We start from the raw sequence: 27,131 nt of genomic DNA on the forward strand, positions 1-27,131 counted from the left end.
TGACGCAGACCCGGTGCGGCGGCGGGACGAACTTGACCTTCTGGAGTTAGAGGAGCCCGAACGGCGGGAGCCCCCACTTCTGGTACCTGTCGAACGGGCCCGGCCCGTCGTGCGCCAGGAACCGCGCCATGACAACACGGACGAGTCCATCACGGGCTTCGCGCACGCCTCGTTCAAGCTGGCGCTCGACAAGAAGCTGCCGCTGTACATGAGCACCAAGAACACCATCCTCAAGAAGTACGACGGCCGCTTCAAGGACATCTTCCAGGAGCTCTACGACACGCAGTACAAGGCCGAGTTCGAGGCCAAGGGCATCTGGTACGAGCACCGTCTCATTGACGACATGGTTGCCCAGATGATCAAGAGCACCGGCGGCTACATTATGGCTCTCAAGAGTAAGAGCACATTTCCTGTCTCATCGCAACAAGTTGGATATATAATGACTGAACTGACCTTTTTTTCTCCCCCCCCCTTTCCGCAGACTACGACGGCGACGTCCAGTCCGACATTGTCGCCCAGGGCTTCGGCTCCCTGGGCCTCATGACCTCGGTCCTCATCACCCCCGACGGCAAGACGTTCGAGTCCGAGGCCGCCCACGGCACCGTCACGCGCCACTACCGCGAGCACCAAAAGGGCCGGGAGACGAGCACGAACCCGATCGCCTCCATCTTCGCGTGGACGCGCGGCCTGATCCAGCGCGGCAAGCTCGACGGCACGCCCGAGCTGGTCGAGTTCGCCGAGGCGCTGGAGAAGGCGTGCGTCGACACGGTGGACGCCGACGGGGTCATGACCAAGGATCTCGCGCTGGCGTGCGGCAAGACGGGGCGCGGCGACTACGTGACGACGAACGAGTACCTGGATGCTGTTGAGAAGAGGTTGAAGGCTACGCTGAAGCAGTAGAGTGGCTTGAGCTGGAAAAGACGCATGATTGAAAAAGGAGAAAGGAAGCAAAGAAAAGGAACACTATCAAAGCTGTCAAAGGACTGAAGAGAAAAAAAGGGGTAAGCACTCGCCTCGTTGTACGGGGATTTGCAACGCCAAAATTCCATACATCTGCTGGGATCCCCTCTGTGAGCTATTAGCCTGAGAGACGGCTTATGTTTCACAGATGAGAACAGAATACTTTTCTCTCTGTCATAGGGAAGGGAAGGGAGACGGAAAGTTGACGAAACGCATTGGCGTCTGTATACCACTATGTATCAAAGTACTGCTGCTATATATCCTGTAGAGTTTTGCTCGTATACATAGAACCGTCTTTTCTTTGTTTTCATCGACCATTTGTCTGCAGTTATCCGTCACGTCTTCTATGGTGTACACGTACTGCCATCACATATTGACATCTTAAAAGGTGCTAGTAGTTATCATCACACATTATCAAGGATTACAAAAGCTCGTCAGTGTCAATTCCCTCATCAATTCTTGAATCCGTTGCTAGAGTTACATAAGAACCTGCATCTATTACCACTCAAAACACATCAAAAAGGTTTCTTGGATTCCAACAAACGCAGTCAGAAAGAGCGGCGTAAAAAGACCGCGCGTTAATACAAATGCCGAGGAAGAAAAAAGCCCCCTGGAGATATTCCAGCTACCAGCTCACACACACACACATGCGGCCTCCAATCCCATAACTTTTCAATCAAGAACCCCCCGTTCCCATTGACTCGTTCCTCCGGGATGCTCGACGCAAACAAAGGCTGTTTCTTCGTTTGCCATTTCGTTGTGAGATGAAAAATCGGCGTAATCGCAGCCTCGAGCTTTGTCGAGCCCTGTTGACTGTCCCACCAAAGACTTGTAATAAGGGCCCAATAACTCACAGCCCCGCGAGCCAGCGTCGTCATCAACCTAGTCGTCCTTGCTACCCGCCGCAGCATCCTTCTTGGACTTGCGGGCCGTGGGCGTCGCCTCGACGTCGCTCTTGCGCTTCTTCTTAGACGGCCGGCTCGACGACCCCCGAGGCTTGTATCCGCCATCGTCCTCCCTCTTGCGCTTGCTGCTGCGGGCCGTCGCGGGCGTCGCCCCAAAGTCGCCGTCATCATCCATGCTGGCGTCGCCATCGCCGCGCTCAGCAGCAGCAGCTGCTGCTGCTGCTGCTGCCGCCGCCGCCGCACTGGCCTTGGCCGCAGCGCTGGGCTTCTTGGCCTTGCTGCCGCCTTTGCCACCGCTGCGATCGCCCTTTGCGCTGCTGCGAGCTTTGCGCGCGCTGGCGTGGCTGCTGCCTCCGCCCGCGCCCGCGCCCGCCGCCTCGTCGTCGCCGTCACCGTGATGTGTCTCGCCGTCTTGGAGGAAGATCTTGGGCGCATGCTTCCGCAGCCAATTCGTCACACTAGTAGGATTCTTGGTCTGCGGGTTTGACGGAGGGCGGGCACTGGGGTGGGCGAGCGGCGCCATGGTGGGCAAGGGCGAGTCGGGGTCGATGCTGCTGTCGATGAGGTAGATGTAGTCGTCGATGTCGTCGGCGGAGAGGAAGTGGGCGGGATGGGAGTCGCCGTCGGGGGCGCCCAGGTCAGCCAGGAACGCCGGGTTGGACTCTTTGGCCGAGCCATAGGTCGAATGGGGGATGTCGCTGAGCAGCTGTTCGAGCTTCTTCATGGCCGCCTCCTTGTCCTTGCTATGGTCGCGATCGATGGGCAGGCAGAGAGCTCCCTCGTCTGACGGCGGCTTGAGCGACAAGTCTATCTGTCGGTCCGGGGGAATCTGCGGAGAATTGTTGACCTCGAGGAGAAGGTCCAGCAGTCGGCTGCGGCATGACAAAAGATATGGTTAGATTCGAGATTCTCTTCTCGTGCTGATGATGATGATGATGATGATGATGATGGACAGGCAAGACTCGTGACTCGCGTGAGTACATACTCGTTCTCAATGGCCAGCCGCTTGACCGTGTTGGCGGCCTTGGCCTCCTGCTTGTGCAGCTCCTCGCACTCGTGCATCTTGTTGTCAAAGACGATGCGCATCTTGCGGTACTTCTTCTTCCACGACTTGTAGCCCGCCGACCTCCGCTCGGAGCCGCCGTCGGCTTTGGCTGGGGAGTCAGCCATCGCGGCGGCCGGATGGGGGTGGATTGGCAGGATTGATGAAGCTATCGTGAAGTCGGGGCGGCGGAGTGCGCGCTTCCGGGGGCGTGGGATGTCGAGGGAGCAGTCGCGCGATCTGGCAACGAGGGAGAATGGTGCGTTTAGTCGCTGAGAGTAGGCGTGTTGGTGACGATATCGGCGATTGAAGAGCGGAAGAGAGAGGAGAGGAATCGGTTATCGCATTGCGGGAAGAGGAAAGAAGAGGAAGAAGTAAGGAAGAAAAGCGGGTGGAAGCGAAGGAGCAAGGAGAAGAAGTGGCAGACGGTCGAAAGAGGCTGATGCAGAGAAAAAGGCAAAGGGGCGCCGCGTGATGCCGTCGAGCTTTTTTTCTCTGGTGCACTGCGCTGGACGCTCTTGGGCTTGACGCGCCAGAGGTTGGCGCTGAGGCTGAGCGTCGTACCGGTACGGACAGTAGCACAGGCTCTCTACAGTAGGTAGGGTCTGTGCTAGCACTCAAGGGCGCTGCTTAATTTAGGCGGCTGAAGCCTCACTACCTAGGTTACTACACTACCCTTGATCTAAGCTTCAACTTCAGGGTAAGGTCATGATTGAAGCAAAAGCAGTGTTGCAGCAGTTTATAGAGTGGTCACGTATGAATTATGGGACATGTAGCAACTGTGTCTTGGAGCCATGCCAATTCTTTCCTGCGCGACGGCTCTTCTATTTCATCCACCATTATGCTCATCGTGCCAGCCTCGCATCCTGATGAGGTACGCTTAACCCCCCGGCCATAGAGCAGATGCTTCGCTCTGACCTTGGTTTTATTTTGTCTCCCTTCTGTCACCGTGGGACGCTACGACGAGACCTCCTTGCCCAGCCTCTCCAGCTCCTCCCGAATAAACTGCCCAGCGTTAATCATCTCCGTGCTGCCGTACACCACCCGCTTGCGTGCCCGGTCGCCGCTTGTCCTGCTCACCCACTCGTGCAGGTTTCCGTACTCCTCCATGCTGCCGCCGCCAACGGTAAAGACGATCGCCTCGCTGAAGCCTTGTCGTCGCTGTCCGAAGCTGGCAGTCTGGCCAGTCCCCGCAGCGCCTGGTAGCCCACCCGGCGCGCTCCCCGCGCCCCCTGACCGGATGGCACTCGGCGGAGGCATGGTGCCTCGCGCATTGGCGGAGCGAGGGTCAAAGTACAGGTAGTTCTCCGTCTTGGCTATTGCCGAGGACGAGGCCGTTGAGGGCTCCATGATGGACTCGACAATCTTGGTAATCGTGAGATCACGATCCGCAGGTAAAAAGTTCTTGACTCCACTGATGAGAGAATCGAAATTCGATGTCAGGCCAGACGGGACACCCGTCTCCTTGAGACGGTCCGTCAAGCGGGATGAGATGGAAGAGAACCGTCCAAACAAATCAGACGAGGCCGCCTGCTGGTTGGAGTTGTTGTTGATAGTCGTCAGTTGTGTCATCTTCGTCGTGGCCCGTACCCTGTGATTCATCGTTAGCAAAGCGACCACACGACCATAAAAGTCATCTGCAACTCACTGTCGGATATACGGCAGTGATGAAACGTCCGCGCCTGCCGCTTCAAGGGCCTTCTCGAACGATTCAAAATCCGCCCGCCCGACCTCCTGCTCCGTACTCAGGAACCAGATGATAAACAGCCGCAGCTTATCTGTAGGGTCGTTGCCCTTGTTCTCGTCCTTGATGATTTCCAAAATCTGGGCCTTTGTTTGCTTCATAACGTTCTCTTCCGTCTGGAAGTAGTTGTCCAGCTGTCGATCCTTGATGCCTGATAATAGCGCCGCCAGGATGTTCATGTGCATGTCCAGAATGCTCTTGCGCTCCCGCATCTCTGGCAGCAATGTTATGGCGGCCTTGAGGTGCTGCGCGCTCGCACTCGTGTCGTTTTGCAAGTCTTCCAAGCTCGACACTCCCGTCGTCTTCGTAATGGCAGCAGTTTCCTCCTTGTACTTGGTGAGCTCTGCGTCAATGTCCTCCGCCACCTGCGGGAATGGCACACCGGCATTCTTTATCCAGAAGAAATCGTTCGCAGTCAAGTCGTAGCCCTTCTTCGATTTGCCCTTGGCGGGGTTGCTCTCGTCGACGGGCGTCTCGATTGTGATGCGGTTGAGTTTGATGGAGAGGACATCGTGGACGAGGGATTGGTATGTCCATGAATGCGAAAGCATGGGTATCAAGTCCACGTTGCGGTCGAGGAGGATCAGCACAGGCCTGGAGCTTGGCGTGCCGGCCGACGACCGCGAGTTGGAAAACAGGTTATCTTTGGAGTTGAGGATATGATCGCGCAGCTTGCGGTCGAGGCGTACCGCAACCATCTCTGCGGCGGCACCCTTGGGACAGCGGATGATGGGAATGGCGCCTAGAAACGACGAGTCAGCACACCGCGATTTGTCAAGGACTTGACCAGTGCGCTCGACTTACCCATTGTCACCACGACGCTAAAGAGGCCACTGACGATCCTGTCCACCACCGCATCCAGCTCAGCATCGCTCGTCTTTGCACTGTTGAGAGCCCAGTACGTGTGCTCGTTTTGCATCCCCAGGCTGAAGAGGTCCGGCTCGGCGACAATGAAGTTTAGGTATTGGTCATATAGCTGCGCAATCTTGTCTGAGGTTCCTGCCTCGGCTGTTTGTGACGCGAATTCCTCCAGCAAGTCTCGAGGGATGGACGACAGGAAGTTGATGTAGGCTGGCGAGTACAGTCCCTTTTGCAGGTCCTCCGTCATGAGCTGCAGATTCCGCGCATTCGGCTCGAGCAGATAGACGACTGGCACGTCGGGTATGGGATATCGCGGCGTACCAATGTGCCTGCATAGCGCATGTTAGAACCATCCCGCATCGTCGTGGACATGAAGCATGGGGAGCTACGAACATGTGCATCGTCACTCCCATAGAGCGTAGATCGCTGACGCGCATGACACTGCTGATGACATCTCTGCCGAGGTCGTCAAAGACAAGGACTTTCCAGATGGGTTTCCCTTCGGCGTCGAGAATTGGCGCGACGGGGGCCAGCAGTCCGTTGGCATGAGCCTCTTCCGTTTCGCTCGACTCAATGGTCTCGTTGAGGTTGAGGATCTTCTTGAGCGAGGCTGTGGCACACCATGTTCTCAGCAATGGCTCATCGCACGCGGTTGATCACTTATTCTCACCTATTTGGCGATCCCGCAGAGAGTTATATTTGGTCGCCATGGTCGGAGAAACCTTCGACAGTTGTCGGTTGAGGTACCAAGTATGCTGAATCGATGGGTGTCGAATCTGGGGGGCAACACAATGTCGAGGAGTCGCTTGCTGCTGCGCCTCAGCTGAATCAGAGCGCAGAACAATCGCTGGTGGGCATGCGTATGCAATCGCCGAGCACAGGAAGACAGCAATCGGCAGCCAAACGAAGAAATGCGCCGGTGGTTGAAGCACAGTCTGAGCTTTGAGGCCACGATATCGAATTGAACCCCCCAATGTCCAACTGCTGCGAAACGGAGCTCTCCCACTACGAACCACCCCCCCAGCAGGTCACTCACTCACTGCACCTCCCGCTAAACCCACAGGCGACCAGGCGCTGAAGCTCTGCTCTAGCGAACGGCTGGGTGTCACGGACCGACTGAATGGCCGGCCCTGCTTAGGTGCATGTGGAGCTATGACATGCCCCCGGCTCTGGCGGTTCCGGTCGCGTTGGTGCCTGACTTATGGGGCGTCAGCCGGGCTCGTACTTCGTACTGCCAAACACGACCTGGACCTGTTTTTTTTACAGGCATCGTCAACGCTCCCCCAACATCTCTCTCCCCGTCTCCATCAGGTTGCGACAAGCCGGCATCCCGACGCCATCAAAGACCGAGCGTGTCCAGACCTCGCGCGCCTCGACAGCCCAGCAGAATCGCGTCCAAATCCGTCCGCGACATCAATCCTTCTGTCGTTTTCTGCTCCCCTTTCCTGTCCCCGGTGCCTCGCTGCACGACTCTGGCAGACGGCGGGCTACGTGTTCGTGTTCGCCTCCAAATCGGATAATACTGTAAACAACTTGCTGGGAAAGGGGCCATGAAGTTTCTGTTTCTACAGAGTACAGAGTAGGCTGTGATCAAGGACCTTTTAATTCTGCTGCCATTGACGCAGCAGCCGCAGGGTATGCCCACCTCCTCACCCAATCCCCTCATCTAGCCCTCCCTTTCCCCGACACCTACCTCCCGCTCGGCGTGCGAATCCCCTTCCTCCTGATGCTCAGCCTGTTTTCCTGCCTCTGCACTGCACTGCAAGCCTCTGGTGTTGGCGCGGCCTCGACGTGGGAGCGGCCTCTTCTGTATCGCGTGACGGGCCATGATCAATCAGATGCATGGGGCCGCCACTCTCTATAATCCTTTTGTTACCATTAAAATGCGAGACGTTGAGCAAAGCGACTTGCGCGGCCTCGGCCTTTGAATGGTGCTGGAACTGGTCGCCTGCTTCTCTGTAAAAACTCAGGGGAGCTCCCAGCCGCCAAAGAGGGTGTTCAGTTGAAGCTGGTGTCGCCCCAGGCCCGACTGCTCTGTGGCCGCGTCTGCATCCTGGCCGCCCCGGTCTAGATGTGAAGGGCCGCGATGTGTCGGCATGGCAATTAAAGTACCTGGCCGTGTTGTTGCGCCTTGTCGCAGCCCATCGGCCGGTTGCCAATTACGCGTCGTTGCAGCGTTTGGGGCGAGACTTGGAGGCTTTTGCAGTTTTGGGGCGGGATTTGACCTCAGTCTGTCGCAACAGGGATCGGGCCAGGCCGGTTGATCCCCAAGCCATCCAGCAGCAACTCCAGCCGGCGACTCTTTTAAACAATCAAGAAAAGAAACAAGAAGAATTACGAACACGAGAGACAAAGGCCCAGGAACAGAGCATTCATTCTACGTCGAAGATTATGCTCCAATGCTTTCCGTCCCTAATCCGGCTGGTCTGGTCTCTGTCCGCCATGAGGCAGCGCACATGTTTTCTGTTTGCTTGCCGATCCTGGGCCTTAGCGAATGGCGCTCCACCCTCCGTCTGTACAAAGTACAGCCAGACAGCCTCTCGTCCTCCATGATTCTCACGCTGTTCAGCGGGTTCATACCAGCAGCAGCACTTTCTCTTTCATTATTCCTCATTGAGCGGTCACCGTCGTCTTCATCTCACCTCACAATCATCACTCCTCACCACTCTGTCTCGGCTATCAATGCTAACCCGCCCTCGTTTTCACCTCTACAGAACCTGTCTCTTGAGAACCAACTTGAATCTGTCGCCCTACCGCCCCCTTGTCCATGCAAGCTTGTCCTGTTCCGTCCTAGCGCCCTGCGCCGAGCTCTGCCGACAATCTGCCGTCCGACACCAAGTGGCTTGCCGCAAGTACCGCCGCACCTCAGCTCCCCGGGTGAGTACATCGCCCTCTGCCTGCACCGCCTCACCCAGTCGCCCTGCAGCTGCAGCACCAGCACTCGTGCATGAACGCCACAGCCACAGCTTGAACCCACGCGACATTCGCAACTCGCGTTTCCCGCATCGACGTCACATCCACAGCCCAGAGCTTCCCTTTGTCTTTGCTGCGAGTGTCTGGGGATAAACAAACAAATGCCATTGTCGGTTGCTGATGGATCCTTGATAGCGCTAGAATCTGATACCCGCCCATAGTTTGCGTGTGCTGCTGCCTGTACCACTCACCAGCTTGAAAGATGCAGTCCTGGTCTGGTTCCGGCCAAAACGGTGCGACTGATGGGCACAACTCGTGGCAGTCGGGCTTTGCATATCCCAACCAGGGCAACCAATTCGATCCCAGCCAGGCGTGGCCTCAGCCGGCAGCCGAGCAGGCCTCTTACTCACACTTGAACCAGCCCGATCCATCAGCGTCCGGCTTCTTCGAGGCGCCTCACCAGGGAAATGCCTTCCTCGCCGGGGGCCTTCATTCTGCAGCGCCCAGCCAAACCCCGTTCCATGCTGGCCATGGTGCTCTTTCATTGAATCAGCAGTTCTCGCAGGCAGGCCCCGACGTGATGGACCCAGCCTTTAGTAATATCCACCCCGACTTGTATGGGCACCAGTCAAAGGTCAACCTGGGTGGCGATGGAATCGGCCATATGGGACAGGTTCAGGGCCATCCGCATGCCGCCTCTCAAGCATTCACGCAACATGAATTCCAATTCGCGCCCCAGAACGAACAGCTCTACGATGCGACAGTCCCCTACAACGGCCAGCCACAGCAGGTGTCCCAGTCGGCTCGTCAAGGAAGCCACACTCCCGTCCAGCAGTTTGATGACTTGCACGGGAGCTTCCCCCAGGGCCACCGGTTTGGACAACCGGGCCAGCCAGCGCCGGTACAACACCAACAGCAGCAACCGTATCGCCAGGGACAGGCCTTCTCGCCTGCAGTCGGTGGACAGGGTGGCCAGTACCAGCTGAATAGCAGCATTGCCTATCAGCAGCCCAATCCTCAGTACAATACCCAGCAGCAGGGATATGCACCGCAAAAGGCCAACAATGCCTACTCTACACCCCCTCAGGGCACGCCAGCACAACAGACACAGGCCCTTCAGCAGCCATCCGTCCCGTCTTCCAACCACCAGCCGATGCCAACGTCTGCTGCTCAGTATGCGGCAGCCCAGCAGCAGCAGATCAACGCCGGCATCGCCCCTGCTGCTGGCCCCCCTACTACTGCTCAGCCGGCGACTGAAGCGACAAAGAAGAGGAAGCGCATGACCAAGAGTGTTCCGGAGCCCGCCGTTCAAGAACAACCGACATATCCGATGGACCTACCGGTTGAGACCACTGCGAGAAGAGACGATGACTCCGAAAGCCTGCCTGTTCCCGTACCAACAGCCGAGGAAGCGCAGCTCATCGCCCAATTTGCGAAGCGGAGCAAGGCCGCGCAGATCAAGTATCCTACCATCAGGGGACTTCCACATCTCGTGTTCGATGGCACCATCAAGCTGCCGGCACCCAAGAGCTACGACAAGTTGTCACCTTGCATTGCACTGCCGCCGCGCAACGACCGTCCCGCAGTACCCGAATTAGGGTATCTGCCTTGTGAGATTCAGGGCAAATTCAGCACTCAGTATCGGCCGTCTGCGGACAAGGGTGGCTTGGACGAGCGACGAGAGGAGGCAAGCCAATTGTTGGACGAATATGACCGCGCTATGCAGGCACTCGGCAAGCGAAGGCCTAAATACACCGAGTACCCACGTATGTCGAAAGGCCTACTCTGTGTATGAATGTCGGAGATGCTAACTGTTTAACAGATGCGTTTAAGGAGCAGCTGAAATCCGACGAAGCTTCGAAGAACAAGGCAGAAAAGAGGGCCAAGAAAGAGCAGGAAGATGACCGAGCGAAGCCGGTACGTGCTCGTGGATTCCACAGCTGAAGACTGTGATGACTTGCTAACACGCTTTATAGATCCGCTCGCCTGTCCGCCCAGCTGATCCTACCGAAGCTGCCGCCTGGGACGCTATCGGAATTGTCCATATCGAAGCTTCCGTTCCTCGTACAAATGCTCTCATTGCTGGAAGAGTACAGCAGGCTGGTGAATTCTTCATCAAGCTTCGCAATGAGATGAACAAGGCGAAATCGGACGTGGACAATGCCGTCAAAAACAAGGTCCCCGATGCTGAACTTGCAGAGTTGAAGAAGGAAGCAGAGCAGAAGAAGGAGGCCTTCTATCGGGCCATCGACGTCACTCTTGAGCACGCCGACGACGCTGTCCTGGACAACCTCGGTGGCCACCAGAAGTTGGTTCTCTCTCTCATCAACGCCATGATTGCGTCCATCAAGGCCGGCGACTTCTCCGGGAAGCTGCCCAAGGCTCTGCTGGAGCTCTTTACGCACTTTCGCATGACCAAGAAGATTGCCGAGACGCCCAACTTTGAAACGGTACGAAAGAGGTTTGAGGATAAGGGAGACGACGACGTCAAAGAGATGGCACGCGAAATTGCTGCCAACATGAGGAAAGTCACCAAGGCCGATTCGGACACCTCCTCGACGGGCTATACCGGAACCTCGGCGGCGAGTAGAGCGAAAGCTGGCATCAAGCCATCTGCAGATGTGCCCTCAGCGAAACGTGGCCGAGACGACGACGCGGACTCTCGGACGGTGAAGAAGATTGCTGTAGAGCCTGGCAATAGTTCTCTGAGCAAGAAACTAGCGCAGCCAAAGATTCATCCGCCAGCCACATCGAAAATCATTGCTCCCAAAGCGCCTCCGTCTTCTCTCCTCCCTGGCAAGGCACGGCCCGTTCCGAAGCCAGCAGTCAAATCCGAGGTGGACAGCCCATCAGGGTCCGGTGATGACAGGAGCAAGGTGGAAGCGAAGAAACCAGCAACAAAGGTGGAACCCGGCAAGGTGGTTGCCACCAAAGTGGAAGCAAAGCCTCACGCATCAAAAGCGTCTTCGACGCAAAGCGCGAGCGCCTTGTCGGGAATCGCTTCTCTACTCGACTCGATCAACGCGCCCAAAGCGCCCGAGGCCCTTGTCTCGGTGACGAGAGAGACGAGAGAGTCTAGCACGCCAGAGGACCCAGAGGAAAAGGCCAAGCGGCTCCGAAAGGAGGCTCGTAGGAAGCTTAGGGTCAGTTGGAAGGCCGACGAGGAGCTTGTGCAAGTCAGGGTGTTCCACAAGGATGATGAAGAAGACGAGGGCAGGGAGGGCAACATGATCCGAGACGCAGCCGATGACCGTTCCGAAGGCATGGTGCTCAAGCAGCGTGCCAACGTCGACGAGGATGAGGACGACGATGACATTCCTTACCAGCCTTGGCTGGGGCCCGTAGCGACGGACTTCACGGTACTGCCCGACGACGTACGGAGCAAGAGCTTCGTCACGCGTGGCGGCACGGTGACCTTTGCAACCGACGAGCAGCAGCGAATCGCGGAAAGGGAGCAGAGAGAGCTGATGGCCATCTACACGGACGTCAACGACATCCCCGCGACGCCCAAGTCTCCTCTCCCAGAGGCGGCAACGCCGAGCCATGAGGCCAAGACGGCCTATCTACCCCGTGAACACCCTCAATTCGAAGAAATCCAGCAGAGATGGCGCGATGAGCAGCAGTACGGACCAGATGAGGCGCTGCGTTCCGCCATGAAGCGACTCGACGCCAAACACAGCCCTTCAAGTAAGCTTGACTCAATTCTGGGTCGGCTCCAGGGAGGTGCGTCGGCGTCAACATCCTCGTCCCAGCAGGTGCCTTTGATGCAGAGCCGGCAGGCACATCTTCAACTTCCGCTCCTCCTGGGGCCCTCAGTAGAGGCGCTTGTCCTCGCACTGCTTCAGTCGGACAAGGTCAAGGCTTGGAGAGATGCAAACCCGGTGCCCACCGGAGACACTGTGCGTCCCTACAACTACACGGATCCCACGGTGCGACTCAATGCAAATGCCATCGAAGAGGTTACGCGTATGTTGATTGGGAAGCCGTTTCCCGCAACCTCGCCACCAGAGTGGCTTTCGTTTGACCAAGAGAGAATCCGGGAATGGTGGTTTGGATACAACAAGGAGGCTGCGGCCAGGCAGAAGAAGGAGGAAGAGGCACGCGCGCGAGCAGAGGCCGAAGCAAACGCCCTCAAGATTGCTGCTGCTACTGCCGCGGCCGCCGCCTCGAACAACAACCTCGGCCAAGACTGGGCGGCGCAATACGCCCAGCATCAGAGCTATGCTCCGTACATGGCGCTGCTGCAGCAGATGACGGGCGGCCAGCATCAGGCTATTCCCCAGCTTGCCGCGGCAGCAGCACCAGCAGCATCCCAGATCCCCGACGGCCAGCTGCAGTCGATCCTCGCAGCCATCAACCAGCCTCAGCAGGCTGCTGCCGCAATGCAAGCCGCGAATCTCACCAGTTATCTGAACCCGAACGATCCTTCCTATCAGCAGCTCTTGATGCTCACCCAGATGGCGCAAGGCCAGCAGCCGCCGCCTCCGCCGCCGCCGCCTCCATCCTATGACCATAGAGGCGAGCGCGGCGAACGGGGTGACCGAGGCGATCGAGGCGAACGGGACTGGGATCGGAACGAGAACCCGAGAGGAGACCACGGCAAGGAAGGCAGGAAGAAGAAGGGCACGCTACCGCCCCACAAGCCTGCGAACAAAGCTCTGATAGGGACCAAGCCATGTACCTTTTGGCAGCAAGGCAAATGTGCTCGAGGTGATAAGTGCACCTTTCGACACGGCTGAAGAAGTGGCTTTTGGGTTCCTCTTCCTCATCTTCTTCTTTTCCTTTATATCTTCTTGAGAATTTATGCGTTGATACACATTGAGGAGCAAAACAAAATCCGCGGCACAGTGCTCGAGTTTACTATGGGCAGCGGAATGCTGGAAAACATGACTGGCGTTGACGTTTTAGAACGGCGGAAAGTATTCAGGGGGTTCGAGAATCCGGCAAGCAGATGGGCGCAATCTGCATGCCTGTATACCAGATATGAAGTCTTTTTTTTTTTCTTTTTCTTCTCGTATTCCTCATCTGCCGGGTCGAACCTCTTTTGTTGAACAGTAGGTAGTTATAAGTTATACCAGTGCCTACATACAGATTCTCATGCACACACGGTTTCCCACGAGTTACACCTTGTATCAGTTTCAAATGCTTATTCACGGCATATTACATTTGTGATTAATAGTAACTTCGTAAGCTGAGGCAAAAGACACCACATCTCGCATCTTCCCCCATTACTGAGCAGCCTCCATCTCGGTATCTCCTTCGGCGCCAGTAGGTCTCTGGATGAGGCCCCTGAGGCTCAAGTCGTAGACGACGTCCTCGACCCTCTTGACCTCGTACTTGACGCCGTCGGCGCGCTTGCGGATGATGTCGTTTTTGAGGTTGAGCAGCTGGAAGCCGGCGAAGAGGTCCTTGACGAAGGCGGAGATGGCGAGGGGTAGCTGGAAGTCGCCGAGGGTGACGGCGTTTGTGGCGAGGCGGGACAGGTCGGAGGTGAGGTCCACGAGGGAGAGGAGGTATTCTTCTATGGTGAGGTGGAAGGCGTCGCGGGATTTGAGGTTTGTGGGGACTTTTTTGTTTGCGTTCTGTTATCAGTTCTGCTGCACGTTCTTTTCCGGGAGGATATAGGATGGATGGAGAAAGGAGAAGGATATGAGGGAGGAGAGATGAGAGGAGAGATGAGGGGGAGATTTAAGTACCGGAAAAGATGGCGCCGACTTCTTCGAGGGTGAGGAGGCGGCCTATCTCAGCTTCCTTGGAGGAAGAAGAAGCAGAAGAGGGTGCTGCCTCTGAGGAGGGGGCTTCTTCTGGTTCGGGGGCTTTGGGCGGGAAGCCGCCTAGCCAGGCGCAGTAGATTGCTGTGCCGATGGCGTGCTGGACGGAGCGCGTCCATTTGTAGTTGTATCTTGTCAAGAAGTTCAGTATGAGATGCCCTGGATTTACTTGTGATGAGAGAAGGCAGAGAGAGAACAGACTTGTAGTACGGGTGCTGGGAGGCGACTTTGTCGAGCTCGCTGATGATGGCAGCTTCATCCTTGACGGCGGATTCGACTTGAGCTACGAGTTGGGGGTCTGTATTGAAAACGATGAGATAATGAGCTTTCGAATTTTCGAGCGAAAGAGGAGTAGTGGATGGAATTTTTCAGTTGATATGTTGTTGCAAAATATGCAAAGGCCAGGCAGGGGGTTCTTATTTACAGCGTGAGCGAGGCGTCGAGTGAACCCGCGAGAGCAGGCCCTGGGCCGTGGCGACGGAGCGCTCGAGGCGCTGGACGAGCTGCGAGAGGGTGTCGCGGATCTGGGTCTCTTCCTCGAGCTTGGCCTCGAGGGAGGCGAAGATGGAGGGGTCGAGGAGCGTTGGCGGGGGCGCGGCCATGGTTGTGAGGCTGTGGCTGTTTGTGTATTTGTTGGTGAAGATTTCTGTGAATTTTTTTGGAGTGGGATGAAGAAGATGGGAGATTTTTTAGAGTGGCAGCAGTTTTTTATTTTAATTTCGTGTCCTTTCCGATATTTGGTACGAGATGTATTTAGTTGATGTGATCTTGGGCTTGGGAGGTGATGAGAGGATGTTGAGGCTCTGCGGTGGCACGGCTGATGGCAGAGATTTACAGCTGGAGCGAGGCTACGTCAAGGCGTTGCATCACGACTCTACGCGCTTTCAACAGACTGGCATTGCACTCGACGCGATCACAACTCAAAAATATTTACTCAAAAAACATCTGTCTACGCAAATCCCTTCTTCACCACCAGGGCAAGCCCCAGCAAGTAATGAAAAGAAAAAAGAGCGAGGTCGCGTCACCTGGAGGCAGTGTAATACCAGGGACACTGTGGGAGGAATCATGCGCAAGCACAGAGGAAACCTCCCGGGGGCCAAAAATAAGAATAATCACGATTGGTCTCCTTAGAGACCTTTCAGAGATTAAACTGAAAAGAACAGATACTACACTTGATCTAAGCCAAAAGGCAAAGAGAGCTAAAGAAGAAAAGAAGAAAAAAGATTCTAAAAATGCGCGCGGGCGACGAGCTGTTTTATAGGCCTCGCAAAGCGGTGAGCGTGGCGCGGCTGGTGGTGGGGCGGCAGAATTGGGGGGTTAAGCTGGTGGAGAGTGGGTGAGTCTGCGGGTGGGCAAACAGCTGCTGCCTGGAAGGGAGAGAATCATACTACTACTTGGAGGCAGAGGGCTACCCTGTTGCTGGGATGAGGCCGTGAGACGGCGATGATTCTTTGTATGGTGACTGATGATGGTTTGGCGAAGGATGGCTTGCACGGCTATGATACAACTTGGCTTATAAGGTACTATTCGGTAGACAGCTGGGTACTAAGGTGGCGCATGGCTAGCATCACAAGGAGTGGCTACATAGGTATCCGTTCATCAATCATTGCAGTTGGAAGCTTTAACAAGATGACTGAATCACAGCAAATCCTATAATGCATCCGAAAAGCGAACATGCTTCTGCTCAGAAGGCCTGAGCCAGAAGCATGCCGAGCAGATTTATTCCATCATTCCTCCTGTCAAGTATCTCGCAGTATCTCTGGGAATCCCAAGTACCCTCCCCTGTGTAACCAGCAAACGAGCAAGCACGCAGGCCGTCGGAAATGCTTCTCGCACTCCAGCCCACAGCCTGGGCTCTCGAGCCTCGACCAACTTGAGAGATGGACCTGTAGCAGCATCATCAGTACCTGGCCGTGGACGTGTAAAGGCGAAATGCCACACTATGCACGTGTCCATCTGATAGTACCAGCGTCCCAGTTCTTCCCGAAGCCGAGTGCCATCACCCAACAGCATCTTTGAGCTCTACCAATGTCTCGGAGACCCCGAAGCCTCAAGCTCATCACCGGAACAGCTGAACGGGTACTCGCATTCCTCCCCTACAGAGACGTCGAATCACCAGACCCTCTTACTGGGTCCCTTCTGCCGAGGCGCCGGAGCCTCTTCTCTCCGGGACTCAACTTGCACGGCAGACCAAAACACCCAATGCAGAAAATTCCCGAATGTGCGCCTCCATCACCACGCGGGAGAGTGCAGAATGGAGCTTCGATGCAAGGGGGGGGACAATCACACACGGCTAGTATTGTTCTTCGAGGAACGCTCACCATGTGGTGAGACTGGGATCAAGAATACCAAGCGGCTTGCAAACGCGAAAAGAGGTTATGTGCTTGGATGAGTGTGATTCTTCTCGGGGAGCTTTGTGGCTTGAATATATCGAGATAGATGTCATACGACTTCAGGTTCTACAGAATACTTAAACCGTCGTCTATACCGTTCGAGTTTTCCCACTGCTGCACAGCAACTCTTCTCCAAGGCTGCCAGCCTGCCCTTCCGCTCATCTCTCTCTCTTCGAAGGGGCAACCTCGCTGCAAGCGGCTCAAGATGAAAGCCTGCCTGCTCTTCCTGGGCATCACCACCGCCCTGGCCACAGGGAACCCAATCGTGAAACCATCACCCCCCGGAAGTCAAGATGGAGCGATCCAAACAACAACAACAACCCAGCTCGCCAGAATCTCCGTCGCCCTGCAGCCAGAGTGCCGAGAGCTCCTCGAGCAAGCGCTTCGCCACCTCTCCGACCCTTCCAGCCCGCGGTACGGGCGTCACCTCGGCCGCGAAGAAGCCAAAGCTCTGCTCCGCCCTCGGCAAGAGTCCACGGATGCCGTCAGGGGATGGCTGGCCAGGGCTGGCGTCCCTGCCGGGCATGTTTCGACTGACGGGCAGTTTCTCCACGTCCAGACGCTCGCTGACAAGGCCCAGATGCTGTTGGGCTTGAAGTACAACTCAACCCGAGGTTCGCAGACAATAGCAGTCTCCTCATTGCCTGAAAGGATAGGGAGGCACGTCATGACCGTTCAGTATGCTCCGGTGCTACGACCATCGCTGCCGGACAACTTGGACAAGTCGAAGACACCATCCACAAACTCGCATTCAAAACAGGACCCCCTCGACCAAGTTTGGACAGAAGCAGACTGGGAAGAATGCAAGACGGCCATCACGCCTGGCTGCCTGAGAAGACTCTATCATGTCGACAATTACCGAGCAAAGCATGAGAGCAGCAATCTGTTTGGTATCGTGGGATTCAGTGGGGTAAGTTTCCCGTAAGTCTTTCATTTTATATATGGCGATGAGTAATGTTTGGGATTTCAGCAAGCGGCTCAGTACGACGAACTCGACAAGTTCCTCCACGACTTTGCGCCCTCCTCTGCCAACGCCAACTTCTCCATCGAATCAGTCAATGGAGGACAGAGTCCCCAGGGGGTGAACGAGCCGGCGAGCGAGGCCAACGCGGATATCCAGTACGCCGTTGCAATGGGCTACAATGTCCCCGTCCGCTTTTACGCCGTCGGCGGCGAGAACCACGACATCATCCCAGACCTGGAGTGAGTTTGCCAAGTTCAATATCTTGTGAGCGCATCTGCTGATCAGAAGCAAAAACCCGCAGCCTAGTCGATACAGAGAACCAATCCCTCGAGCCCTTCCTCGAATTCACCAGCCACCTCCTCGATCTCCCCGACGATGAGCTCCCAAAAGTCGTCTCCATCTCGTACGGCGCCAACGAGCAGCTCTTTCCCCCGTCCTACGCCCAGCAAGTCTGCGACATGTTCGGCCAGCTCGGCACCCGCGGCGTCTCCATCGTTGTGGCTTCCGGCGATCAGGGCCCCGGCGTATCATGCCAGTCAAACGACGGCTCGGCAACAAGACCAAAGTTCATGCCCTCGTTCCCCGCCACGTGCCCCTACGTGACGAGCGTGGGCGCGACGCGCGGCATCGGGCCGGAGGTGGCGGCGGACTTTTCGTCTGGGGGCTTCTCGGATTACTTTGCGAGGCCGGCGTGGCAGGACAGGGCTGTTGGTGCGTATCTCGGGGTGCATGGCGAGGAGTGGAAGGGCTACTATGACCCTCGCGGGAGGGGGTTTCCTGATGTTGCTGCTCAGGGGGTGAATTATCGCTTCAGGGCTCATCGGAACGAGAGCTTGATCTCCGGGACAAGGTATTATCTCTCAGAAACACTGTTGGCGGGCGCTTCGCAAGACTGACGACAGCATCGATAGCCTCTCTGCGCCGGTATTTGCGGCTCTCATCGCTCTGCTCAACGACCATCGATCCAAAAACGGCATGCCGTCCATGGGATTTCTGAATCCCTGGATCTACAGCATCGGCAGCCATGCTTTCACAGAGTACGATTCCATTTACCTTCTCAACCCGACCATGTAATATTGCTGACACGTGCATGGATAGTATCACAGAATCCAGATCCACGGGGTGCACAGGCAAAAGCATAGAACGTCTCGAATCGCCCAAGATTCCCAACGCGGGCTGGGACGCCGTGCCTGGATGGGATCCGGTGACGGGATGGGGCACGCCGTTGTTTGACCGGTTGCTGGATCTGTCTTTGGTGTAGGAGGGCGGTAGATGGGGAGATGAACTTTTAGTCTTGCAACGACGCCTCTGGAGGCCGTCGTCACATTTTCATAGAGCGCCTGGTTTAGTTCGACATGTATCCGATCTGGCATTGCCATGCAAGGTACTATATGTGTGGTGACATGCCGTTTTGATTCGCTGAATGTTCGTCTCATCAAGGCGCACTGCTGCATTATGTATCGATAACACGTCCAGGGCAGACGCTTCGCCTGTCGGGGGACGTTAAAAATGCTGTGAAGAGCCTCAACTCAGTGAGGAGCCTCCTGTGTGTGCAGCCTCGTGCTTGAGGAGCCTCATCATAAGAGACGCTTCGCCTGTCGTGGGACGTTAAAAATGCTGTGAAATGGGAGGCTCAATTTCTGCCTAACATTACATTGCTACTTTAGGACAGACACCTTCCAGTTGATGCCCAAGGGAGTATATATCTATGACATTACTCGTCAATTAGGCACGAAAAACTCCATGCGAGTCACAGTTGCATCTTGTAGACCGAGGTGCTGAGAGGAAAGCTTTGTTTGCCATGGCATCTCGTTGACTTTGCCTTCTAACAAAAGCATATATCGTGCAGCGCAATGTCTGCCTTTCTAAATATACAGCATGTTCTAGTCTCTCTAGAAAAGACCAACGAAGACAATGAGGAAAAAAAAAAAAAAAACAAATAGAATCTATCATCGCCCGCACGCTGAGTCCATGATATAAAAGTCCCCGTGTCGTCTTCCGGAAGAAATCAACACGCCCCGTTTTATGTGTCTAACGCAGAAAAAAAGAAGTGGTATCTCGCGTTCCTCCTAAGAAGAGGAATGATGAAATAGCGTAGGGAAAAAGAGAAAATAACGACAGCCGAATTACTTCCTGGCCACTTTCTTCTTTTCTCTTGTTCTTCCTCCATTCTTCTCTTGCCGTGATGGCACCCCCTCTCTTCTCATTTCTTGTGTGTTCGTTCGTGCCCTCTTAATCTTCCCAAAACTTTTTTGTGTATCCCCAAACGCCGCGCCAGAAAAGTAACATGAAGATGAAATCAGAAGATGTATGCCGCCGCCGTAATGGTTTCCCGAACAAAGGAGAGATGTGGATATAAACACAAGGTTCGTTCGTCATAGTGGAGATGGTTTGTTTGTTTGTTTGTTTGTTGTTGAAGCGTGGTGGTAGCGTCGTCGTCGTCGCACAGAGGAGAGTTTGCTTCAAGAGCAGGACAGAGGCTGTAGATGATGATCCAACAACTCACATCATCTGCTGCTTCAGCTTCTCCTTCTCCTCCGCGAAAACGATCCGGCTCATCTCGAGAACGCGCTCGAAGCCCTCGCGGCCCTTGACGGCGTTCTCCTTGAAGCGCGTGCACAGCGAGTCCTCGATGCCGTTCTTGATGCGCTGCCAGCCGCCGCACAGCGCCGTGATGCGGGCGCTCTGCAGGAACTGCGTCTGGTGGGCGCTCAGCGGCCGGTAGACGACCTCCTCCTGGACGCGCACCAGGTTGCTCCACGTCAGGTTCTGGCTGACCATGGTCACCGTCTTGCTGCGCTGGTCGACGTAGCTGGCCTCGTAGACGAAGCTCTCCTCCATGTTGCCGCCTAGCAGCGACTTGATCCAGTCAGGCGCCGCCTGCTTGCATGTGATGAAGCGCTCGGTGCGGAGGATGCCGGTCGCCGGGTCGACGCGGCGCGAGAGGGTGTCGACGGCGATGACGTGCTCCGACTTGTTGTTCCATGGGCCGTACTTGCGCCAGTTGGCCGTGGAGACCTCGTCCCACGAGTAGTCGTAGGTGACGGAGTTGGAAAAGACCTTCATCTCTGTTTTTTTTTTTTTCGGTGCTTTTTCTTTTTTCTTTTGTTGTTTGTCGCTCTAGTGTAAGAGGAATGTATTCAACGATCGAAGTGGTGGAGAGAAAAAAGAATGTATTATTCGATATAATCGAAGGAAGGTAGAAGAGGAGTCGAGGTGGGAAAAAAAAAAGGGTTGTCGGTTGGTTATATCGAGAGAAGCTCCGATTCGGGTGGCGGGTCAGAAGGCGAATCAAATCCAATCAATTTCGTCAATGTTATCAGGCTAGGGCAAACGATCAGCCCCGTCGCGTGCCAGCTTCAAGGATGTCCGATCAAGGGGGGTCCGATCCGGAAACTTCTAAAAACAGGAACAGAGGCAGAAAGAAGGATTTCGCCGCCTATGATGTAAAAGAGAGCGCCTTGAGTCCCGAATCGATCAAGATGGAAGAAGAAACAAGGAATCCGGGGTATGGGAAACTTGTGCAATGTTATATATATGGAGAGGCCGGGGAAAGCGAAATAGGATAAGAAAAAAAAATCTAGTCAGCCGTGCGCTTTTTTCTTGTTCTCTACTAGGCTCAGTCAGAGGGAGCTTGCGAATTGCGGCATGTGAAGAGGAGCCGTGTTTCGGCATCGGAGACAGCGACTTCGCCGGAAAAGAGATTTTTTCCTCTCAGCCCTTTCTTCGCTCTGCTCTTGTCCATGGACTTAGTAAGACCAGCTATCGATAGGCTATCCCTCAAACGGAAGCACTTGGCACGCATCGGGTTAGATTGCGTCACCTTGGAGCGAGAAATGTTCGGGACGGTGGAAACCGGAGGCGCATGTGATTGGGCCATCGGCGGTGCGGGAATCGGCAAGAGGTACAGACGGTGACTGCGAACAAAGAGAGTGAGGAGAAGGTTGGAAGGTACGAAAGTAGTAGAGTTTCGGAGGGGTGGAAGGGAAGGGGGAAGGAGGGGGAAAGCCGTGACGGCCCGGGCGAATCAAGTTTCTCGGCTCGGTTCAAGTTTTCCCAAGGATCATCACAGCGCTTCTCGGCTTGGAAACTGGCAGAAAAGCCGTGGCGAGGCCGCATCGGCTGGACCGCATCGTCACCGCCCTCGCCACCGCCTTGTTGCACCGTCATCGAGCGTCGCTCATTGGGCACAAGTTCGATGGGCAAGATGGGGAAGATGCTGGTTGTTTGTTTGCTGGCAACTGGGGACTGGGGGGCTTTTCGATCCCGGGGAAGGCCGCTTCCAGATCGATCTAGAATTACCGTTACTTCCCGTCATGCCGTCTTCTCCTCGTGAGGGTTGCTTTGCTTCATCGCTTGTAATTCGGCGTTTTAAACTACGCTCCGTGAGACGGAGTGAGGCTGATAGGGCTGCAGTCAAACCACTGCCGGATAAGGTGCAATCATGTCGTAATATCTTTCATTTGTTTCAGATGCTATGTACTTTTCACTGCCTTATGCCTGTAGCTAGAGGTACTAGAGACCATAGTAAATACCTGCCGTGTATTCCTCCTACTCCTGAACAGTGACGGCACTCCGTAGTGCTACGTACCGCGTGACTTACTATCTTTGTCCCCTAGGGCTGACTATCAAGAACGTCGTATTCCAGAAATCCATCTTGACTCTAGTAGTCTTCGCCGCGGCTGATGACCTCCTTCACGGTGGGTCGGATAAGTATAGTCTACCGTCCGTCAGTGCATTAGCATGTGTGCGTCTTGAGTGTGTCGTTGTGCTCCTTCTGCGCGTTTCAAGAAAAGATGGGACAAGAACTTACGTGCTCATACTGAGCGGTGTACGAGCCCTTCTTATCACACAAGGGCGGGTACGCCTCGACAATGTCGTTTTGCACCAGGCTGTTGAGCTGTAGCAGAAACACGTCAGCACCACATGGAACATCAGCAATAAAGGGGCAAAAAAAGAAAGGGGGTTCTCGAGGGAACATCACCACTTACACCCAACAGGTACTTCTCCTGGCCAAGGCGGTCCAGATACCGCCGGCAGAACGGCAGCGTTCCAAAGTTCTTGTTGATGACGTTGAGCAGCGCCTTGGCCGAGCTCAGGCGCAGGTCGACGTGCTGCACGTCGCCGACCTTTGCGTAGTGCGACACCTCGCCGTCGTCGCGCACGTAGCCGTTGCCGGTGCTGCCAAATGTCTCAATGGCAAACACGTCGCCCTCCTCCATCTTGGTCTGGTCGTTGCTCTTGACAATGGGCACCGCCTTGGTGCCGTGGATGCTGTACGGCAGGATCGTGTGCCCCGTCAGGTTGCGGATGCTCTTGACCGGGTACGTGGTGCCGTCGATCTCGACCTCGAAGCTCTCCATGACCTCCTGGATGACGCCGCCAATCTCGCCCACGCGCGCGTCGATGCCGGCCTCGCGCACGCCGGCGTTGGTGGCCTCGCGCACGGCCTGCAGCAGGTTGTCGTACTTTGGCTCAAACGCCATGGTGAAGGCCGAGTCGACAATCTTGCCGTTGACGTGCACGCCAAAGTCCACCTTCATGACGTCGTTCTGCTGCAGCACCATCTTGTTGCCCGCGTTGGGCGTGTAGTGGGCGGCGCAGTGGTTCAGGCTGAGGCCGCACGGGAAGCCCATGCCGGCGATGTGGGCGTCGCCCTCCTCCAGGCCCGGGTGGCCCGTCAGCGCGCGCACGCTGTCCTCGATGGTCTCGGCAATCTCGGTCAGGGTCTGGCCGGGCTTGATGACCTTTTGCGCGTACTGCCGCACCTGGCGGTGCACCTCGGCGGCCTCGCGGTAGTCGGCCAAGAAGTCGCTGTTGAGGTTGTCCAGGTGGCGCTTCTCCTCGCTGGTGGTGCGGTACCGGTTCTCGTCCTTGTACTCGACCTCCTCGCCCTTGGGATACGTCTTATTGGGGAACAGCTGGCTGACCATTACGCGGGGGGGCTCCGTCTGGCTCGTCGGCGCCTTCTTCTTCTTCTTGGGCTTTCTCTTCTTCTTCTTCTTGGCGGCGCCGGTGGCCAAGGGTTCTTCGGCGTCGTCCTCGGAGTCGTCGCCTTCGTGGGCGTCTTCGGCATGGCCGTTGGCCGAGTTCCCAGCCTGGCCCGCCGGCTGGGCACCTTCGGCCACTGTAGATGCAGAGTCAGCAAGGGGGATATCGAAACTGCTACAATTTTGCTGCAATCCTCACCATTCAGCTCCTTGAGAGCCTCAGTGGGGACTTGCGCTGCCATCTTGGCCAACTTGCGTCGATGTCGTGTGTGAGGTTTTCAAGCGATCAAAATTTGGCACAAGGGCTCTGCAGCGTCGAAACCCCGCCACGGGTGCTGACAAAAACGGGTGCCCCAAATGCAGGGTCACCATGACGGCGTAAATGTACGACAGGGTGATGTGCTATTTATGTCTAGGTCCGGCTGAATGACATCAATCCTTGCCGGACCATCCCACGAAACATCGCTTACATATTGGATATACATACCTGCAAGTAAATCTTTCGTATGCTTGAAGTATACATCAGCTTTCTGCTTGTCGATTCCGTTGACTTGGTATATAGAGGACCGTTATACTTAGTCCAGTGATCAATTGATGCTTCATACCTACAGGCACGCAACCCATAAGAGTAAGAGTATGTACCTAGTAAGGTGTCTTCACCTCTTCCTCTCCAAGCACACAAGCCCTTCATTGTTGACAGCTCGTTGGTCTCCAGAAACGTAGATTCTACTCACGGGAATATATAACAACCACAAGACAGACTGCCTGATTAATGTATACATAGACTGCCGCAAATTATCTTGCATCAGTTCGCACTTCCAAGTACTTCCGCCAGTGGAGAGACGTGGGGTTCTCCTCTTCATCAGGCACCGGACAGCATATCAGCGGGGCGCCTGATCTCATCTCTGTCTCCAGCCATAAGGCAGCAGCCTTAAAACATCAGATCGAGGCTGTAAAATAGAACTTTCCTTGATCTCTCCTTTGATCTTTCAGTCAAGATATACAAAGTCGGACGGCCAATATGGAGTCTCAAGTGCAGAGACTGGTGGACAAGGTCTGGAAGAGGTTCCAGGAAACACCTCAAGATCGACGTCTGTGTAAGTCGGCGCACCTCTACTGCTCCTCGTGTAAACCACCGTAGCCATTGATCTTGTTCATAGTGAAGCCCTTATGGAAACTCTAAAGTCAACCAATTTGCTAACTCTCATTCGAACCAGTAATCGGAATAGCCGGCATCCCAGGCTCAGGCACGTCCTTTCTCCCCTGACGCCTCATAACCCCCCCAAGTCTAACAAAACAAAACACACCCTCCAGGCAAAACAACCCTCGCCCAAACCATCACAAACAGCCTCAACGCCCTGTCCCTCCAAACATCTCCCTCGTCCCCTCCCCCCGCCACCTTCATCCCCATGGACGGCTTCCACCTCACCCGCGCCGCCCTCTCCGCCATGCCCGACCCGGCCGTCGCCCACGCCCGCCGCGGCGCCCCCTTTACCTTTGACGCCCCCAAGTTCCTCTCCCTCGTGCAGTCACTACGAGAACCCATCATCTCAGAGTCGGGGGAAACGATATTCGCGCCGTCGTTTGATCACGCCGTCAAGGATCCCAAGGAAAACGACATTGCGGTGCTGCCGACGCATCGGATCGTCGTGCTGGAGGGGAATTACCTCGCGCTGGATAAGGACGTGTGGCGGGATGCCGCGGCCTTGCTGGACGAGCTGTGGTTCGTCGAGGTCGATTTCGAGGTGGCGAGGAAGAGGTTACGCGAGAGGCATGTCCGCGCGGGCATTGTCAAGACCGTGGAAGAGGGTGATAGGAGGGCCTTGGAGAATGATCTCGTGAATGGGAGGGAGATTGTGGACTTTCGGTTGCCGGTACACGAGGTAATTCAGAGCAAAGAGGATGGAACTTGGGTGCACGAATAGATCGTTGTTTGTTATATGATACACATAGACCGTGAGCATGATATTCTTCAAGGTTAACATAACACCCTGGCTGAAGTGATATGCCTAGCAAATGTGGGCTTTCAAGATCATTAGATAGGTAAAGGAGTAATAAACTGGAAGAAGAGAGACAGTGGATATGTATGTCCGGGTAATCAGCAAAGAGCAGAACAATCCAACATATTACCCAAAGCAACACCGCGCATGCAAACCATCATAAACACAATAACGCTCCCAAACTCTTTTTTTTCCCAGCCCCTAGTCGTCTCCAACCACCGCCGGCTCATGGCTCGTGCGAGTGCTGAGATGAGAGTGCTCAGCACTCGCCCGAGCCGCCTGGCTGAGCCTCTTCATCTCGGGCGCCATCGTCGCCCCCGTGCCCTTCCTCTCCCTCCTGGTCTCCTCCCACTTCTTCTCGTCCATAACCGCAGGCTTCGGGATGACGCTATCCAGCCCCAGTACTTCCAATAGCTCGGGCATCTCCGCGTGGTCCCTCGTCGTCTTCATCCTGTGGCACCACGTAATCTTCTTCTCCTCCGCCCGCTCCTCCTCGGCCTTGGACTTGACCTTGCCGGCCTCGGGCTTCTCGATCGTGCTGAACTGGGGATGCTGCTCTTCCCGCGGCGTGGAAACCGGCGTCACAATGTGTAATGGCTCAAAGAGGAACTCGCCGCCGACCTGTCGGTGGTCGCCCGACTTGAGAGCCAGACCCTTGGGCACCTGCCGAAGCCCCTGGACGATGCTGTCGAAGATGCCCTTTGACGTGCTCTTCTTCGTGTACGCCGGCTTGGCCCCCATCGTGAGCGTCTTGACCATGCCGAGGGCGTCGAAGAGCTGGCGGGTGGGATCCGTGTATATGGGGAACGGGCAGCCCGTCTCTTTGGCGTACATGTCGATGAGCTTGGGGTCGCCGCATCCGACGACGGTGATGAAGGTGCTGATAGGGAGGCGGAGTAGGGACTCGGGGGTGATGACTTCGGACAGGGCGCGGAGGTATTCCTGGCAGTTCTGAAAGAGAGCAGAGATGTCAGTCACAGACACCATGAACAATTCGCAAAGCAGAACAAAAAAAAAGGGGGGGAGAGAAAAGCATCGAGAACGTACGCCGCAGAAAAAGTGGCGGATGAAGATGACGAGCACCCGCCTGGCCACGTTGGGCCCCATGTACAAGCTCTTAAACGTCCTCGACTTGCCGTGCTTGTCCAGCACAATGTAGTCCTCAATCATCTTCTGGACCTCGGCCGACGGCAGCTCGTTGTTGGTCTGCAGCTCGCCATCAAAGTCCTGCGGCCGCGTCTTGTCGATTTCGAGCGAAGGCGGCTTTGAGCGCCGGTGGTGGGACGACGCCCTGTCTCTGTCCGAGCGGGCATCGTGAGCAGCAGCGCCGGTGTTACTGCTGCCGTGGCTGTTCCTGTTGCCGCCGTTGGAATTGGGGTCGCTGGTGTGTTGATGCGTCTGCTGCTGCTCGTCTGTGTCTCTGAGGATGCCCGTAAACGTGTGCGGCGGCGGGGCGCTGACGTCCATCTGCGCGTCCGCCATTCTGAGACAGCTTTGTAAAAGGAGTGATGATCTGCGTGTAGTATGGGGTATCAGGCTATTACCTTGCAGTGGAACAATCACCGAAAAGTAACAGTCGAGCCAAGAC

The 27,131-nt window shown here is 55.7% G+C and overlaps 10 protein-coding genes across 10 annotated transcripts in view; 4 read left to right on the top strand and 6 right to left on the bottom strand.

Moving 5' to 3' along the window:
* The window catches only part of BBK36DRAFT_1191076 (isocitrate dehydrogenase NADP-dependent), a gene marked incomplete at both ends in the record, with an annotated part of 1,522 nt that extends 622 nt beyond the window's left edge, over positions 1-900 (top strand). The window contains 2 exons of the mRNA XM_024896704.1: positions 71-395; positions 482-900. Of these exons, the coding sequence (XP_024751849.1) occupies positions 71-395; positions 482-900 (744 nt within the window). The remainder of the gene's footprint in view (positions 1-70; positions 396-481) is intronic.
* A 942-nt stretch (positions 901-1,842) lies between these two features.
* On the bottom strand, positions 1,843-3,035 carry BBK36DRAFT_1138646 (hypothetical protein; the record flags this gene model as incomplete). The annotated part of the gene is made up of 2 exons (XM_024893255.1): positions 1,843-2,737; positions 2,851-3,035. 2 exons carry the CDS (start codon positions 3,033-3,035, stop codon positions 1,843-1,845), a joined length of 1,080 nt encoding a protein of 359 aa, XP_024751850.1.
* An 829-nt stretch (positions 3,036-3,864) lies between these two features.
* Positions 3,865-6,222, bottom strand: BBK36DRAFT_1138647 (sec1 protein; the record flags this gene model as incomplete). The annotated part of the gene is made up of 5 exons (XM_024893256.1): positions 3,865-4,498; positions 4,556-5,393; positions 5,456-5,841; positions 5,906-6,122; positions 6,183-6,222. 5 exons carry the CDS (start codon positions 6,220-6,222, stop codon positions 3,865-3,867), a joined length of 2,115 nt encoding a protein of 704 aa, XP_024751851.1.
* Positions 6,223-8,687: 2,465 nt separating this feature from the next.
* On the top strand, positions 8,688-13,164 carry BBK36DRAFT_1113015 (hypothetical protein; the record flags this gene model as incomplete). Its single annotated transcript, XM_024889863.1, has 3 exons — positions 8,688-10,191; positions 10,248-10,342; positions 10,402-13,164. 3 exons carry the CDS (start codon positions 8,688-8,690, stop codon positions 13,162-13,164), a joined length of 4,362 nt encoding a protein of 1,453 aa, XP_024751852.1.
* A 489-nt stretch (positions 13,165-13,653) lies between these two features.
* BBK36DRAFT_1166441 (Translin) lies at positions 13,654-14,798 on the bottom strand (the record flags this gene model as incomplete). The annotated part of the gene is made up of 4 exons (XM_024894914.1): positions 13,654-13,991; positions 14,122-14,327; positions 14,398-14,494; positions 14,621-14,798. 4 exons carry the CDS (start codon positions 14,796-14,798, stop codon positions 13,654-13,656), a joined length of 819 nt encoding a protein of 272 aa, XP_024751853.1.
* A 1,996-nt stretch (positions 14,799-16,794) lies between these two features.
* On the top strand, positions 16,795-18,818 carry BBK36DRAFT_1191093 (subtilisin-like protein; the record flags this gene model as incomplete). The annotated part of the gene is made up of 6 exons (XM_024896705.1): positions 16,795-17,277; positions 17,350-17,499; positions 17,560-17,792; positions 17,855-18,403; positions 18,465-18,590; positions 18,652-18,818. 6 exons carry the CDS (start codon positions 16,795-16,797, stop codon positions 18,812-18,814), a joined length of 1,704 nt encoding a protein of 567 aa, XP_024751854.1. The 3' UTR covers positions 18,815-18,818.
* A 1,237-nt stretch (positions 18,819-20,055) lies between these two features.
* Positions 20,056-20,619, bottom strand: BBK36DRAFT_1191098 (MSF1-domain-containing protein; the record flags this gene model as incomplete). Its single annotated transcript, XM_024896706.1, has 1 exon — positions 20,056-20,619. One exon carries the CDS (start codon positions 20,617-20,619, stop codon positions 20,056-20,058), a length of 564 nt encoding a protein of 187 aa, XP_024751855.1.
* Positions 20,620-21,987: 1,368 nt separating this feature from the next.
* Positions 21,988-23,785, bottom strand: BBK36DRAFT_1207092 (peptidase M24A, methionine aminopeptidase; the record flags this gene model as incomplete). Its single annotated transcript, XM_024897373.1, has 5 exons — positions 21,988-22,068; positions 22,166-22,273; positions 22,367-22,453; positions 22,545-23,680; positions 23,743-23,785. The coding sequence occupies 4 exons, from the start codon at positions 23,783-23,785 to the stop codon at positions 22,217-22,219; spliced, it is 1,323 nt and encodes a 440-aa protein (XP_024751856.1). The 3' UTR covers positions 21,988-22,068; positions 22,166-22,216.
* A 779-nt stretch (positions 23,786-24,564) lies between these two features.
* Positions 24,565-25,468, top strand: BBK36DRAFT_153713 (P-loop containing nucleoside triphosphate hydrolase protein; the record flags this gene model as incomplete). The annotated part of the gene is made up of 3 exons (XM_024897617.1): positions 24,565-24,640; positions 24,761-24,790; positions 24,858-25,468. 3 exons carry the CDS (start codon positions 24,565-24,567, stop codon positions 25,466-25,468), a joined length of 717 nt encoding a protein of 238 aa, XP_024751857.1.
* Positions 25,469-25,744: 276 nt separating this feature from the next.
* Positions 25,745-27,029, bottom strand: BBK36DRAFT_1191112 (hypothetical protein; the record flags this gene model as incomplete). Its single annotated transcript, XM_024896707.1, has 3 exons — positions 26,881-27,029; positions 26,591-26,838; positions 25,745-26,494 (listed from the first exon to the last, which is right to left on the bottom strand). Exons 1-3 carry the CDS (start codon positions 27,023-27,025, stop codon positions 25,745-25,747), a joined length of 1,143 nt encoding a protein of 380 aa, XP_024751858.1. The 5' UTR covers positions 27,026-27,029.
* Between the last annotated feature and the right edge of the window lie 102 nt (positions 27,030-27,131).

Source organism: Trichoderma citrinoviride (assembly GCF_003025115.1).
Source record: "Trichoderma citrinoviride strain TUCIM 6016 unplaced genomic scaffold BBK36scaffold_3, whole genome shotgun sequence".
Classification (NCBI taxonomy): Eukaryota; Fungi; Ascomycota; class Sordariomycetes; order Hypocreales; family Hypocreaceae; genus Trichoderma; species Trichoderma citrinoviride.